Source organism: Haemorhous mexicanus, chromosome 21 (genome assembly GCF_027477595.1).
Source record: "Haemorhous mexicanus isolate bHaeMex1 chromosome 21, bHaeMex1.pri, whole genome shotgun sequence".
Taxonomy (NCBI): Eukaryota; Metazoa; Chordata; class Aves; order Passeriformes; family Fringillidae; genus Haemorhous; species Haemorhous mexicanus.
The window spans coordinates 8,779,766-8,796,493 of record NC_082361.1 but is presented as its reverse complement, the minus strand read 5'-3'; the positions used below and the strand labels follow the sequence as shown (position 1 = coordinate 8,796,493).

The following is a 16,728-nucleotide window of genomic DNA, read 5'->3' as shown; positions in this document are numbered from 1 at the left end:
CCGAAACACCCCCCAAACACAGCCTTTTTTCTACCCTGATAGATTTATTGAAAAATTAAAAGCACAAGCTCTGTATATATAAATACAACGACATTGCCAGCGATTTACAAGGCCTCCAGTTGCTCTCTCTGCATCCCCACCCGTGGCTGGTACCACCCACCTGGGCACCTTGGGGACCACCCAAAGGAGCAGCAACCCCCCGAAAGCTCCCTCCAGCCTGAGTCACGGGCCCACCTTGCTCTGTGTGTGGCACTCAAATGACAGCGGGGACACCCAGACCATGCCGTCCTCCTGCCCCGCTCCCAGCCTGGCTGAGGGGGACAGGACATTCCCTACCCCAGAGAGGACAGGGATGGAAACTTGAAGGGATGTGCCCGTTCTCAGCTGCCCTAGGCAGGCAGCGAGCCTGCAGCGGGGACATTTGGGGACAAGCCGGGGTGTGTGCGCGTGCGGGGCCGTGCGCGCTGGGACGCTGCTGTCCCACCTCGCTGCCATCCTCCATCCCCATCCCAGCGCTCCCCGTGGGCGAGGCAGCGCTGCCCAAACCCTGCCCCTAAAGGGCCACGTTGAACTCTGTGACCAAGAAATCGATGTAGTCCTTCTCCTTCAGCTTAAAGGCCTCGGCGATGATGCGGGCGGCCTCGCGGTGCTCCTTCCCTCGCAGCCCCGTGCCGTTCACCTCCAGAATGACGTGTCCCACCTTCAGCTTCCCGCAGTTGTGTGCCGAGCCCCCCCGCTGCAGGACAGAGAGGGGTCAGCCCACGTTCCCACCACTCCCTGCTTCAAGCAGGGGGGAAAAAAATGGGAGATATTTCATATCTGACGTGATGGATGTGAAATATTTCACTTTTTGGAGAGAGGGGATGAATTTGGCTTCTACCCTGCTTGCTCCTGGAGCCTGACGCCAGCTGGGATGGCCAAGAATAACCAAGGCAGAATTGGCTCTGCTTTTTTTTTTGCTGTAAATCACTTGAATTTTGCCCCAAGTAAACAGCAAGCAGGGAGACAGCTCCAGAGGGCTCAGTCCCCTGGCTCCCATCCACCATTCCCCCTCCTCAATCCTCTGTCTGGCAGTTACCAGACATTTGGAGACAGCAGCCAAGCTTTCAGGGCTGCCCTGATCCCCTCGGAGATGTCTGGAGCACACAGCTGGCTCCCAGGAGGTGTGTTCTGGGATGGGATCATCCACGGGACACGGACACCATCCTCAGCATGGCAGAACGGTGTCTGGGGAGCTGCAGGGCTGTAGGGGGGGACAAACCTCCAAAATCTCCCTGGCCACAGCTCCAGGGCTTTCCCCAGCCTGCCCAGGGAGGAGAGGGCTGGGTTGGGATGGGCTGGGCTGGGCTAGGATGGGATGGGATCCATGGGATGTTCTGGGATGGGATGTGCTGGGCTGGGATGGGATGGGCTGGGATGGGATGGGATGTGCACAGAGCTGTCCCACCCCAGCTGCCCTACCTGGATGGTGACGATGCGGGGCAGCGGCTGCCGCGTGTTGGCGCCGCCCTCGATGGCGATGCCCAAGGTGGGAGCGCTCTTGGACACCCGGATCAGACACGATGTGGGCTCCAGGAGCCCTGGCTGTGGGGACAGACGGCAGCACTGCCAAGGGGCCTGGACACCGTGTGCCAGCCGTGCTCCCTTGGCCAGGGCCCCACAGCAGGCAGGGACATGCTGGCTGCCACCAGAGAGGGACAGTCACAGCCCTGCAGTTGCTTTCTGACTCCTGATCTAAAATACCAACTTTGGGCAGCTCTGGAAGTGTTTGGGAAGGAGCAGAGCAGCTCTCTGCTTGCCTGTGTCCCTCAGCCTCACCACCACCAGAAACCCTCTGAGTTATGTCTGACACCTTCTCCTTTGGGTGACAGGTGACTTCATGCATGTGTCTTTTAGAGCCAGGAATTCTCCCATGCCCCAGGTAGCTGCTTGCTGTAGCTGGGAGGGATGGGATTTACCCAGGACGGAGTGAATCAGCCCTACAGTGCCCCTCTCAGCCACTCCTGACCCCTTACCCCACAGCTCAGCCCCCCAGAGAACTGACTGCCTGCAGCAGAGAGAAGAAATACCCCACCTAAGCACGGATGAGTGGCTGCTGTCTGTGGGCAGAGGGAGTGGAAGGGGCTGGTCAAGGCAGTGGGGCACAGCCCTAGGTGCCCCCTCCCACACAGAGCAGCACCCCAAACCCCCTCACCGGCTTGGAGGCCCCTTCTGCCACCCCCTCGCTCCTCGTGGCCTCCTTGGGGCTGCGGCTTTTCCCGGGGCCTGGCTGCCGGCTCCTGTCCTTGCCGCTCGTCTCGACCTCCCCGATGTCCACCCCGCTGTCCTCGCTGAGGGTCTGCCCGCTGTCCGACAGCTGGGAGAGCGTGGAGGCTGGGGAGAGACGCGGCGTTAGCGGGGGCAGCGCCAGGGCCGGGCCGGCCGAACGCCCACGGCCACGGGGCGAGGGCAGCTCCCGCTCCCAGGGCTGGGCAGCCTCCCTGGGATTCACACCGGGGCTGCAGAGCAAGGATCCCAAGCACAGCCCTGCAGAACCATGGAATTGCTTAGGTGGGAAAAGCACTCTCAGATCACCGAGTCCAATCACAAGAGCAGCACTGCCAAGGCCGCTTCAAAGCCATGTCCCCAAGTGCCACATCTACGTGGCTTTTAGATTCTTTCAGGGATAGGATCTCCACCACTGCCCTGGGCAGCCTCTCCCCAGTGCCTGACCACTCTTTCAGTGAAGCTCCCCTGGCCCAGCTTGAGGCCATCTCCTCTTGTCCTATCCCTGTTTCCTGGGAGAAGAGACTGACCCCAACCTCACTGCACCCCCCCTGGTCAGAAGAGAGAGCTGAGCACAGGCAGCATCCAGAGACAAGTGGCCTCAAACTCTGGTCTGGAATCCAACCCAGATTCCAAACTGGGATGGAAGGAGAGAGTGATGAATTCAGGGACCCTGCTGGAGGCCAGTTTATGCAGCCCATGCTCCACAACAGAGGCTGGGAGGAGACAGGGACCAAGCCAAGTGAAGAAGTGCTGCCGTGTAGGAGCTTTCTGCCCTTCGAGGATGAAGGCCAAGGGCAGATGGAGGCTGGAGATGTCAGGAGCAGCAGCGGCGCTGCATTAATGCACCTGCGGCGCTGCATTAATTCACCCGCATCACCCTGCGAGCAAGGGCCGGCTGCAGTGACGGCGCTGTGCCACACGAGGGCGACATTGCCACCCGTGTCGCCGCCGCAGCGCTGGGGTGGGGGGCGGACGGGAACGCTCCGGGATTGCCCTGGGTCCCCCTTCCCTCTCCTTCGCCGAGAGATTTCCTGGATCCCCCTTCCCTCTGCTTCTCCAGGAACCCATCCTGGATCCCTCTTCCCTCTCCATGTCCGAGACACCCCTGGATTCCCCTTTCCTCTCTATCCCCGAGAGCCCCTGGTACCCCCTCGTGTCCCTCTCCATCTCCGAGCTGTCCTCTCCCTGGGACCCCTCCTCCCCTCCCCACCTCTAAGTGACCCACGGGGGCCAGCACACTGCTGCTCCCTCACCTCCACTTCTTCATCCTGGGATAAATGTGATTCCCAAGCTGAGTGTGGGTACAATTCGATATTTTTTCAAAATGCACAGTTAATGGGAAAAGACCAGAATTAGTTCTGGTCCTTGAGGTCAGAGAGTGGCCTGGGTTGGAAGGGATCTTAAATCTCCTCTCATCCCACCCCTGGCATGGGCAGGGACACCTTCCACTAGACCGAGCCCTGTCCAGCCTGGCCTTGGGCACTGCCAGGGATCCAGGGACAGCCCCAGCTGCTCTGGGCACCCTGTGCCAGGGCCTGCCCACCCTCACAGGGAACAATTCCTCATTCCCAATCTCCCATCCAGCCCTGCCCTCTGGCAGTGGGAGCCATTCCCTGGGTCCTGTCCCTCCATCCCTTGTCCCCAGTCCCTCTGCAGCTCTTCTGGAGCCCCTTCAGGCCCTGGCAGGGGCTCTGAGCTCTCCCTGGAGCCTTCTCCTCTCCAGGTGATCACCCCCAGCACCCTCCCTCTCCATAGGAGAGACGCTCCAACCTTTGGATCGTGAGATCCATCACGAGACCTGAAGCCCTGAGATCTGCGTCCTGCCCCATTTATCTCCCTCCCAGCACCCCAGGGACGGTTTCCTCCAGCTGCTGAGGTGACACCCACCTCTGGCCTGGGGCAGGGGCCTCACTTCGTTGACGTCGGGCTCGCTGTTGGGCTGGTGCACCTCCACCATGATGAAATGCTGGTTGCCCACGGCCGGGGGGCTGCCCTTGTCCGGGGGAGGGGGCGCGGGGTGCGGGGGCGGAGGGGGAGGGGACGGGGCCGGGGGGCTCTGCAGCCCTTCTGGGGATGGGCTCTTCAGCCTGCTGGGGGACTGGACCCTGGGGAAGGGCCCGATGGGGTGCTGGCCGAGCAGGGGCAGCGGGCTGTCCGCGGGCCGGCGGGAGCCGTGCGGGGACGGCGGGGAGATGGTGGCGTAGATGGCGCTGGGGGCGGAATCCTCGGTGGCCGTGGAGGTGACACTGAGCGTGTCCTTCTCGGGGGCGTTGGGAGGGGGAGAGGGGTTCCGGGGGGCCACGAAGAAAAGGCCAGACTGGGAGGACTCGGAGGAGGGGCGCTTGTCCTTGTCCTTCCCCGGGAGACGGGGCTGGGCTGAGGAGGGGTCCAGGGTCTGGGGGGCTGATGGAGGAGGAGGAGGCTTGAAGTTGGGTGGTTCCTCTGGGAAGGAGGAGAGATCATCCTGCCAAAGCAAGCACAGTTTGTAGGACACCATGCCCAGGCTCAATGCATGTTCATCTCCTCACACTGACCATGGCTGAAGGAGCTGGTTGTTCTAGAAACACCTTCCTGACCTGACAGAGCTACACAAACACCTTCCTGACCATAACAGTGCTACACAAACACCTTCCTGACCTGACAGAACTACACAAACTCCTTCCTGACCCTAACAGTGCTACACAAACACCTTCCTGACCTGACAGAGCTACACAGACACCTTCCTGACCATAACAGTGTTACACAGATACCTTCCTGAGCCTCTGACAGTGTTACTCAGACACCTTCCTGACCTGACAGAGCTACACAAACAACTTCCTGACCCTAACAGAGTTACAAAAAAACTTCCTGACCATAATAGAGTTACACAAACAACTTCCTGACCCTAACAGGGTTACACAAACACCTTCCTGACCCTCTGACAGTGTTACACAAACACCTTCCTGACCCTCTGACAATGAGAATTCGACTCCAAAATGAGCACAGCTGCAGAACACCTGATAGGCCAAGAAATGTTTATAATGTATTGTAATTAAGAAATAGTTGGCTTCTGATTGTGATGGTGTGAATTATAACATCTGTATTGTCTCACCCTTCACATGAGACTGAAAATGGAATAAAAGATTTTTAACTTTTCTATTTTATTTATAATAATTATATATATAAATATGTAAAATAATATATAAAATATATATCATATTAACATATTAAACTAGATATTGATATATAAATATAAAATAATATATAAAATATAAACTATATTAATAAAATATATTTTATTTCATTCTCAGTTGCCCCATGTCTGGGTCAGAAAAGAGCCTAATCCAACACAAAACAATCCACCCAAGCTTTTCTTTGGTTCCACAAGGCTGCTCCTATCCAGCCAGGCAGAATCCTCCTCCTGACCCACCTGAAGAGCTGTGCTCAGTCACTCCCCTGGGGGTTGGTGTGGCCCAGCTGCCACAGCTGGGGCCCAACCCAGCCCCCCCAGTTTGCCTCCTGCTCCCCCCCAGCTCCGTGCAGCCTTACCAGGGACACATCTGGCAGGGTGTTGATGCTGCTCTGGTGGCAGTCCCCAGCTCCCTCCAGCTCTGACGTGTTCTGAGAGGGCACAGAAGAACAGAGAGCCATGGCACAGCAGCAGGAGCAACCAGCACAGCGCCAGGGGACGGGCAGAGGGATGCTCCAAGCCCCTCCATGTGCAGGGCCAGCCTTACCCAGGGGGTTTTGCCTCCTTGGGGTGCCTTGGGTGGAACACAGGCTCCCCCCAGCTAAGGGGTGTGCTCAGAGCATGCTGGGGACCTGACACCTTGGGGTGGGCTCCTCTAGGCCCAAATCAGCTGCTCCTGCTGAATTTGGAAGGAGGGAGGGGACCAGCCCTGAGGGCTGCAGGTTCAATACTTGTTTTTTTATCCCCAGAGGAAGGACAATAGAAATTTAAAACTCTCCTCCCCTGCAACCCAGAGCAGTGGGTCTCAGATGCAAAGAGAAGCTACTGCCACTGCTTTATGAGCCCAGAAATGTCAGCAGGAAATGCCCCACCACAGTTTTGAGGACATCACAGCTCCAGGAATCCAGAAGGGATTTCCTGTGGGAATCTCTCAGTAGGGATGGGCCCAGGGAGAGGCCATGGGTGCAGCCAAGCAGAGCAAAGCTGGTGAAGTCAGGGTGGCAGAGTGGGGACACAGCAGAGCTGGGGTTGCAGAAGGAATCCTCTGCCAGGGGGATCCATCCCCAGCCCCCCTGGTGGCAAACCCAGCCTCAGCCCCCTCTCCCTCAGTATCTGCTGCTCTGGAGGGGGCTGCTGCTGCTCAGGGAGGCTGAGCTCGGCTCCTGTCCCGCTGGCAGGGCTGTTTGGATGGGGCAGGGCACAGTTTGTGTTTAAGTGCCTGCTATTTATTGCAGGGTAAACAGCTGATTAGCTGAAACACTGGTGCATCTGCATCTCCCCCAGCTGCTGGAGGCTGCTGCTGTGCCTGGGAGAGGTTCGAGTCCCAAAATAGACACGGGAGGCAATTAAGACCATTAGAGGAGCAGCAAAAACATTGATGTAAAGTGCTTTTATCCCTGTGGCTTCTGAAGGAGCTCTGGAGAATGAGAACACGAAGAAACAGCTTGTTCAGGGAGTGACAGGTAAAGGCCTGGCTTGGGAAACCTTCCTGTGGCAGGGGGGGTTTCATCCTCCATAAGGGCAGGGGGCTTTTAAAAGAGAATCACAGAAGGATTTGGGTTGGAAAGGACTTTAAAGATCATTCAGTGTCACCCCTGACACAGGCAGGGACACCTCCCACTGTCCCAGGCTGCTCCAAGCTCCATCCAGCCTGGCCTTGGGCACTGCCAGGGATCCAGGGGCAGCCCCAGCTGCTCTGGGGAATTGGACTGGCAGCAGCCAAACTGTCCCAGCTGTGTCACTACTAAAATGGGAATAATGTGTCTGAGGCCCCCTAAAACCTGCCAGGGCCATCTCCCCCAGCCCTGTGCCCATCACAGGCCCTGTCCCAGCTCTGGCCACGCAGCAAGGACCAGTCTGTCCTGAGCTGTGGCTCCTCTGCAGATGCTGGGTGGGCACAGCAGCTGTCCTTGTGCCCCCCAGTGCCACTGCCATCTCTGTCCCCCCAGCCAGGGACACTGATGCTGCTGCTCCTCCTCAGGGCACCTCTGGCTGCAGGAGATTTGCTTTCCCTCACTCCTTCAGGGGGTAAAAGCAATTAAACAGTGATTGCTCTGGGCCATAAACCATGATGACTTTTAAGCACATTTGCTTTCAGGAATTGGCTATTTTGAGGCTGTGCCTTCCTGGATTTCCCTTGAAAGACTCACAGAAATCACTGCACTGAAAAAAGAGTATTGAGAAGGCTGCTCCTTCCTGCTCTCTACCCCATCTATTTTCCAGTTCCTCGGGGTAACTGGGGCCAGGTGAGGCCCTTCCAGCCCCTCCTCAGAGCAGCTGGGAAATGTTTGTCCTTCTTATCCTAAAAAGAGTCCCCAGCAGGAGTGATGGAGCTGCAGAGCATCTTTCAGACAGGCAGACACTTTTCATTTGCAGATTAAAGAGTGGAGAAACTGCCACCTCCCCGGGGAACACAGCCCAACCTTTAATTAACCTCTCAGCTCCAAATCTGTCCCCTGATTTCCAGTTACTGCTAATGAGAGCTTTGCTGAGCTACTCAGCCTGAGTCCTGCAGGGTGTCAGCTTTGAACAACCACCCCAGCCTGGGGATAAGCCCAGCTTCCCTCCTCTCTTCCCTTCCATCTCCCACTCTGGAACGCAGCCACAGGGATGGAGGAGCCACAAACCCCTGCTGCAGATTTTGGGGGCTCTAAGCATGCAAAATGACCTCCACACAGTGGTTTCACTCTGTCCTTATCCTCATCCTCTGAGAGAAGCATTCCTAGCACATGGGACATCCCAGGGAGCTGGAGCTGGCTCACCTCTGGAACCAGCTGGAACAGGGCAGCACCTCTGGAATCACCACCTCCCTCCAGCCCTGGGAGAGGAAGGCACCTCTGGCTGGCAGCAGCTTTGCTAGGAAGTGGTGGAGAGGAAAACCAAAACCCCCATGGATGTCAACTCCTTCATCCCGACACTGAGGGCTGGGCAGGAGGTAGGGACAAAGGGAATGCCAGAACAATCAGGAATTCCCACTGCTCTGGTTCAGACATGCTGCACCTGATTATTGCAGTCTGCAGCTGATCTCTGCCCTGCAGGACTCCTCTGGAGGCCCAGGACTTCAGGAGGTGCTGCTGACACTCAGACAGTGGCTGAGCACCATCAAACATTGGCTCATTGCCAAGCATCCTTCAAGCATTCCTGGATGGAATCACTTATCCCAATGCAGGGCCTGCCCAGCCCCACCCTGCTTGGTTTTGGGGGAAGTTTGTGGCCCAGCTCTCTTCACAGAGAGCGGCAGGCACAACTTCTCCAAGGATTTTTTTCCTGGGGAAGGCAGGGAGAAGCTCGGAGAAGAAGAGAAAACAATTCTTATCTCTGCTGCTCCAAACATGTGCTGTTTGGCACATGTGGAATGTGTTATGGAGATCGTTTACCCAAAGAGATTTGTTAGTTGGATTCTGCTGAGGGTTGTTTGGATTCCTTGACCAGTTGGGTCAAAGCTGTGTCCTGGCTGTCTCAGACAGCCATGGGTTTTTCTTTAGTATTTTTTTGTACAGTATCTCTTTAGTATGTAATTTAGTATAGTATTAGTAAAATAGAATAGCTTAATAAAGCAGTTGTTCAGCCTTGTGAATCACGGCTCAGAGCACATGATTTCAGAAGCACATTATTCCCCACACTGGGGTCTCCCTGCAATGACAGAAGTTCACTCACCAAGCCATGGGACAGGTGACCTGCTCTGGTGTCACTGTGGTCACAAAGCCAGAAATATCTGTGTCTCACAGTCTGGGTGCCTGGGACAAACTCCATGTGGGAATGTCACAGCATCCTGTGCTGGGTAAGAGCCATTCCCAGGGGTGGGCTCAGAGCTGCAGATCCCACCCTTTGCTCCCTGGGCTGTCCTGACCCTGTGATTTCCTCCCGGCCAGGAGCAGGGAATGATTCCACAGCCTGCAGCCTGCAGCTTCCCTCAGCCTGCTCCCAGCCAGGGGCTCAGGGGTGACACAGGGAGGGGTTCCTGGGGCTCTCCCCCACCCCTGCCCAGCCCCTCCACATGCTGGGTGAGCATTTCTCACACACAGTGCAAGTGCACTGACCCCCTGAACTGCAGCATGGAGCTCTGCACACCCAAGGGCCACGAGGAAAATTCTCCCCCATCCTAAGGATGTGTGCAGGGATGTGAGCAGCCTGTGAGAGAGCTGGGGCTGCTCAGCCTGGACAGGAGGAGGCTCTGCAGAGACCTTGTTGTGCCATTTCACTGCTTGGAGAGGGCTGTGAAAGGTGGGGACAGGTTTTTTAGCAGGGCTTGTTGTGATAACATGACAGGGAATGGTTTTAAACTAAGAGAGGGTCAGTTTAGATCAGATAGAAGGAAGATGTGTTTTAGAACAAGGGTGGGCAGGCCCTGGCACAGCGTGCCCAGGAAGCTGTGGCTGCCCCTGGATCCCTGGGAACATCCAAGGACTTGGACAGGGCTCTGAGCCCCTTGGTCCAGCTGAAGATGTCCCTGCTCACTGCAGGGCAGATGAATTAGATGGGCTTAAAGGTCCCTTCAACCCAAACCATTCCATTATTTTCTACTGGTGTTTAGCCAGGGTGCCCACACAGCACAGCAGCAGGGAGGGCAGTGTGGGCTCCAAACCCCATCCCTGGGGTGTCTGTGGCACTCAGGTCCCAGCTGGGTCTGGCTCAAGCTGAGCCTTGTGTGCACTGCAGCACCAAGCACTGGGGGAAGGAGCTGCTCTCTGCAGAGGCACGGAGGAGCAGCAGGGGTGGGTGACACGAGGTGGCCCTGCAGGAGCTGCCACCCCCCTGGGCAGCCCATCCCTCCCCTGCCCGCACCCCCTGCCCCAGGCACTGCAGCCCTACCTCCATCAGGTCTATGAGCCACAGGAGCCGCTCCTGAGGTGTGCCAGGGGACAGCAGAGGGAAACAAGCACAAAAGGGAAAATGTGCCATCAGGGAGGGTGCAGAACAAAGGAGAGAGCTGAGCAAACCCCCACACGGTGCTGCCCCTGTCCCCAAACCCACCCCAGAGCCCAGCCCCAGCTGCAGCCAGGGAGGGCTGCAGGGAGCCCCTCCTGCCAGGGTGCTGGGGAGGGAACAGCAGCAGGGGCTGAGGGATCAGTTTGGGAGCCCTGCCCACATCTCTCCTGCTATCCAAGCACCCATCCATCATAAGCTCTTAGCTTGGCAGCTGTTCCAGCAAGAGTGGGCACAACCACATCCAGCGGCAGCATTCCCATCACCCTGGATGGATCATCTCCATTCCTGGAGCAGGGCGTGCTCTCCCACCCCTGGGGACAAGTGCCACACGGCCAGGGAGGCCCTGCAGGGGCACAAGGGACACGTGTTCTTGAAGGAAGCTCTTAAAGCAGTGGTGCCCACTCCCTTCTCTGTGCCACAGCAGCACTCTGGTGTCCCTCCCTGAGCTCTGGGCTCATGTGCCAGGTGGGGCTGGGCCACTGGTCACACACTGGCCCAGGCAGGCACGTTTGGCACGTGTTGTGGAGCACCAGGCACACCTGGAGCACGTGGCACAGCCCCAGGCATGGGCACAGCATGACAGCAGGGTGTTACACTCAGTGCACAATCCTGGCAGACCTGTGCCAGCCCTCCGAAAAAATTTCCCAGCAGCTCCTTGGAGAGCAGAGCAAAACTCACTTTGTTTATGCAGATCCAGAAAGGATCTCAGTGAAATCCCCCCTGACCTGAGGTGGTGGCTTTCCTGTGGGCACTTGTGGATTTAACAGGACAAAAGCACAGCTCTGATGCTCTGACACCCTCTGAGGTCTCTCATAGGCAGGCAGAGCCCCAGGAAAGCCCCCTCCCCTTTCCCCAGCATGGGCTGTGCTGGGTGGACCCTCCCCAGCCCCATCCCACCACTGTGGGCTGCTTTCCTCGCTGAGCACAGAGCCCATTGTTCCTCCTTCTTTCCATGAAGGGTTTAATTTCCAAGGTTACTAATGCATTTATGATGAAAGGCATTTTATGGCGAGGAAATTAATTTGGGGGCTGTGTGCCTGCACAGTCTGAGGTGATTACTGTAACTTAATTAGATGGTGCGTGTGACAGGGGCCTGGCAGAGATGTGGGAGTGCTGCTGCTGAGTGCTGAGAGTGGGTGGCAATGGGATGCAGCTGCCTGGCCACTGTGGCTCCCACTGGGATGGGGAGCAGGCAGCCAGCATCCTTAGGGGGTGATTTAGGAGCTGGTGAACAGCAGCAGGCATGGCAGGGCTGGGCTGGGATTCCTGTGGGGATGCAGCTCCAGTGGATTTCTGTGAGCAAGGCAGGCTCTGTCCCTCACTGGGATGAAGGTGATGCCTCAGGTTTAGCTTTTCTGTGTTTCACATTCTGTGCTGCTTTGGTGTGTGAGTCTGAGCTTCATATCAGGGGATGGTGAGCTCTGTGCACAGAGCAGGGAGACAAAACAATTCCTGCTCCAGCTGGGCACCAAGGACAAATGAGCCAAATCTCAGCCCAGGAGCACAAACCCCGTGGGCTGGAGAGAGAAAAACAAGCAGGGTGGGAGTGCCTGGGCTAAAGCTGGGCTGGGACAATGAACTGCAAGGTGCAAATGGAGCAGAACTGATCCCAGGGAGAGACCCCGTGCCCGGCCGTGCATTTTGGGGCCATTTTGGTTCATCTTGGGTGCAGCCCTGGCTGGGCTCTGGTGCTGCCCAAGGTGGATCCATGGAGGCCTTTGAATAAATCCCTGCTTTATTCTTCAGCTCTGTCCAGCCTCTGTTCTAGGGCAGCCTGCACAGGGCATCAAAGGGACACGCAGCCCTCAAGCAGGGGACAGCAGCACCTCGGTGTCAGGGGCACAGAGACACCCAGCACCTCAAGGCATCACCCACAAACCACCCAGAGTGCACAGAAAAATAACAGCTTGGGGAACCCATGGGGGAAGCTGGAAGGGCTCCCTGTGGGGGGAAATGGCTTTGCAGCAATCAGGGAAAGCAGCTTGCTGTAGGACTGCCAGGAGGAGGTGCTGGAAGGAAGGGTTGGGCAGGAGGGACCTACCCGGGCCGAGCTGACGGTGGTGGCAGTGAAGTGGCTGCTGGAGGACGAGATGGTGTCACTGTAGGACATCATGGAGCAGGAGTCGGGGCTGGGCCCCGCGGGCTGCCGGGCCTTCATGGACTCGATCTCCCTCTTGAGCACCAGGTTGTCGAAGCGGTCCAGGTCTTGTGGGGAGATCACCCCCCTCACCTCGGAGAGCAGCGAGAACTGGCCAGGCACACAGAGCCACAGCCAGGTTGGAGCACAGTCACATTCCCGAGAAGCTGGAGGTCTCCCTCCCACCATGGTCAGCAATGGCAATGGGATGTGATGGAGGAGGTTTGGTCCTGAACGCTACCAGAAGCTCCTCTTCCACTGAACACCAGCCTGCATCCCCCAGAATGGCCCTGGCACAGGGTGCCCAGAGCAGCTGGGGCTGCCCCTGGATCCCTGGCAGTTCCCCAGGCCAGGTTGGACAGGGCTTGGAGCAGCCTGGGGCAGTGGAAGGTGTCCCTGCCATGGCAGGGGTGGAACAAGGGTATTTTTAAGGTCCCTTCCAACACAAACCAGGGTGGAATTCCGCGCTGGTTCCACGATAATGTGGATTTCTCTCCCATACCCTCCCCCTTTCCCTGAGCAGATCACCTTGGAGGCACGGGGCAACACGGTGACAATGCCCACAGCGTGGCAGTGACCCTGCTCAGCCCACCAGCCCCCAGCAGTGTCCCTGCCCTGGGGAGGGCCTCACCTTGGCGTGTGTGTTGAGCAGCTCGAAGAGGGCCATGACCAGAGCATCCACGGAGATGTTGCCCTCCTTGTACTCGTCCAGGTAGTAGGCCATGGTGGCGCGCTCCTGCTCGTTGAGCAGGTGCCGGGCCTGCTCCTCCAGCATCACCCGGCTCTGGTTCACCAAGGTGCTCAGGGTCACCTGCGAGCCGGCCAGCCCCCGGTAGAACACGGGCTGCAGGACACAGGGGACAGCCTTGGGGCTGGGATGCCAAGGGGGTGGCAGTGGGAAGGAGGGCAGAGCTCTGCTGAGCCAGCTGGGCTGAGCAGGCTGGACCAAGGAGTGCCCCTGCTCTGGGCTCTGCCACCAGCCCTCTCTGCCTGGGTGCCAGCACTGCCTGTGGGGGACCTGGGAGTCAGACTGGAAGGAGGATTTTGGGAATGACAGGAGGAAGGTACCCCCAGGTACCTCCCATCAGCCTTTCAGTGTCACCAAAGCCAAGACCAGAGGAGCTGAGCTTTGCTCTCTGGGACAGGGACAGGAGCCAGGGCATGGCTGGGGCTGGGCCAGGGCAGCTCAGGCTGGAGCTCAGGGCAAGGTTCTTCCCCCAGAGGGTGCTGGCACTGCCCAGGCTCCCCAGGGAATGGGCACGGCCCCGAGGCTGCCAGAGCTCCAGGAGCCTTTGGACAGCGCTGCCAGGGATGCCCAGGGTGGGGTTGGTGGGGGGTCTGGGCAGGGCCAGGGGCTGGGCTGGGGGATCCCTTCAGTCCCTTCCAGCTCAAGATATCCTGTGGACTCTGATTCTCTGAGTTCATGCAGCACCAGTTGAGTTTCCTATCCCTTCTCAGCAAGAGGAGATCCTGTCCCCCAGCAGGCACTGATTTAATCCCAGGCTGTGTTCCTCCCTGGCAGAACTGGGAGAACTGAGGCCACAGGACACAGGCCAGATCCCCATAATGTGGAAAAGGCACATTTGCCCCCCCTGCCAGCTTGAAGCAGACCCTAGTGAAGAAAAGAGCCACTGGCAACCACAGGAGCCCCAAGGAGAGACAAGCCTGGCTGCAGATGAAAGACTTTTTCCCTTTGAGAGGGATTTCTGAGGGGAGGTCTTTAGTGTTTCCTCCCAGGCAGAGCTGGCACAGGGATATAGAACCAGACAAGACCCTGACTATCCCAGAGACAGAGAGGAGTTGAGGCTGGGGAACATGTTTTGCCAGCAAAGAGTACAAAGCTGTTATCAGTGAGAGCCACCTGTGAAACCTCCCTGCTTAATTTCCATTTAAAAGCAATGTGCTTTGCAAGGAGGTGTCGAGGAGATGCTGGCACAGAGCTGCAGGCACAGCACGGGGCGAGTCCCTGTGCCTGGTGAGCTGGAGAGGGCTGGGACAGACCCCTGCAGCTCCCAGGGCCCACAGACAGCCACCATGAGGCCAGTCATGGTCACCTCTGCAGGGTGGAGGGGTCCCCATGTGTCACCGACATGTTCTATGAAAAATCCTTTCCTTAGGATTTTTCCTCCTGAGGAGCTGAGAGGCCTCAGGAACAAACTGCAAACGAGGATTATCTGCTGCTGTGGAATGCAGCAGGTGGGTCTGGGATTGGTCTCACGTGGTTGATTCTAATTAATGGCCAATCCCAGTCCAGCTGTCCAGACTGTCTCAGTCAGAGACAAACCTTTGTTATTCATTCCTTTTCTATTCTTAGCAAGCCTTCTGATGAAATCCTTTCAATCCTTTCTTCTATTCTTTTAGTATAGTTTATAATATAATACATATAATAAAATAATAAATCAAGCCTTTTGAAACATGGAGTCAAGATTCTTGTCTCTTCCCTCATCCTAAGACCCCTGTGAACACTGTCACACCCATGGTCCTTGTCCCTGGGTGATCACTGCCCCTTGCCCATGAAGGCTGGAGGGCACCAGATGTGCTTTGAAGTGGCACAAGAGAGGGGACACCACTGTGTCACTGTAGAACACAGCATGGGGAGGAGAAAGGCCCATTAAAATCCCAGACCAGCACCCCTGCTGTAAGCAGGAGCACGGGCCCTCCCTCCCACGGAAAATAAACCACAATAGCAGGGATAATTTCACAAGGCATCAGGAGTGTCTTACCCTGGCTGCCACGTCCATGGCATGGTCACCCACTGCCCTGCGAGGAGGGAGAAGATCAGTTAGCCCTGAGTGCCTGTCACTTGTCACCTGGCACAGCACCTGGCACCTGCTCTCCCCTCTGGAGAACCAAAAGCTTCTGGCAGGGGAGGAGGGGAAGGGGACTGTGGATGTGACAAGTTGGTCAGAGAGTGAAACAGATCAATTTCCCAAGCATCGTTCTGGGAAAAGCTGTGAGAAGCTCAGAGGAAAGAATTGAAACAATTCTCATGCTAAGTCTCTGCAGCTGGTGTTTGTGAACATGTGGAACATGTTTTAGGTGATGTTTATGGAAAGATGGTGTTGCTCCTAATTAACCAATTGTGTGACAGGTGTTATTAAGAATCAATCAGGTTCTGGGTGAATGATGTTGCTTATAAGAATGTGAAATTTTTTAATAAAGGAGCTTTTATGCCTTCTGAAAATGCATGGAGTTGTGTCACCTTCATTCCTGTTCCTGGTTTAACAGTGACATCGGACAGCACAACCTTGTCCACACCTGCTGCACCCTACAGGCCAGAGATGCTTCCCTGACACAGGAGACAGACCCCAGAATGGGGAGCTCCATGGACAGGCTGCGGGTCCCCACCCTCCCAGGGGCTCTGAGTTAAGAGACCCTCCAAACAGCCCTGTCTCAGGTTGGCAATGGGGCTGTGTATTCTATTGCCCTCTGCCAGAGCTGGGGCAGTTATTTCCTGTCCATTGGGCAGTTTTCTTTATCTGTCCCCCATCCAATCCTCCCTCCAGGAGATCTCTTCTGTCCATGGCCAGGGAGTGTCCCTGCATGGCTGATCAAATTCCATCATCCCATGGGGAGATGCTCCACCCAGGGGAGGAGCCAAGCATTCCTACCTGGATCCAATCTGACCTGGGAACAGCCCAGCAGCCTTTGCCCACTGCATTCCCAGAGAAGCAGCTTTCTGCTGCCCTGCATTCCCAGAGGGAGAGCAGGCCCATCTCCAGCAGCCCTGGAGCTCCAGAGGAAAACTCCCACCTTGTGCAGGATCCCTGCTCCAGCAGAACCACAGCTGGCACTGCAGGAGGACTGAGCCCCCCTGGGATGGGACTGTGCCACCACCCTGAGCCCCCTGGGATGGGACTGTGCCACCACCCTGAGCCCCCCTGGGATGGGACTGTGCCACCACCCTGAGCCAGCCTGGGATGGGACTGTGCCACCACCCTGAGCCCCCCTGGGATGGGACTGTGCCACCACCCTGAGCCACCCTGGGATGGGACTGTGCCACCACCCTGAGCCACCCTGGGATGGGACTGTGCCACCACCCTGAGCCCCCTGGGATGGGACTGTGCCACCACCCTGACACACAGGGGGTCAGGGCCTGTTCTGACTCTGGCAGTGGGGTTTTTGTTGTTGTTTGTGCTATTACGTTTGTATTTTTTAATTTTCCTAGTAGAGAACTGCTATTCCTATTCCCACATCTTTGCCTGAGAGCCCCTTAATTTCAAAA

At 57.0% G+C, this 16,728-nt stretch overlaps 1 protein-coding gene across 2 annotated transcripts in view; it reads right to left on the bottom strand.

The window, feature by feature from the left end:
- Positions 1-24: 24 nt before the first annotated feature.
- WHRN (whirlin) overlaps positions 25-16,728 on the bottom strand; it is a 59,757-nt gene continuing 43,053 nt past the window's right edge. Inside the window, exons 5-13 of one of the 2 annotated variants that reach the window (XM_059865113.1) lie at positions 15,227-15,263; positions 13,135-13,368; positions 12,408-12,614; positions 10,250-10,282; positions 5,797-5,868; positions 4,156-4,732; positions 2,195-2,373; positions 1,462-1,584; positions 25-736 (exon numbers count right to left, since the gene is read on the bottom strand). In XM_059865113.1, coding sequence (XP_059721096.1) covers positions 554-736; positions 1,462-1,584; positions 2,195-2,373; positions 4,156-4,732; positions 5,797-5,868; positions 10,250-10,282; positions 12,408-12,614; positions 13,135-13,368; positions 15,227-15,263 — 1,645 coding nt within the window. In that variant the 3' untranslated portion in view covers positions 25-553. The remainder of the gene's footprint in view (positions 737-1,461; positions 1,585-2,194; positions 2,374-4,155; positions 4,733-5,796; positions 5,869-10,249; positions 10,283-12,407; positions 12,615-13,134; positions 13,369-15,226; positions 15,264-16,728) is intronic. The other variant, XM_059865114.1, reaches the window with a different exon arrangement.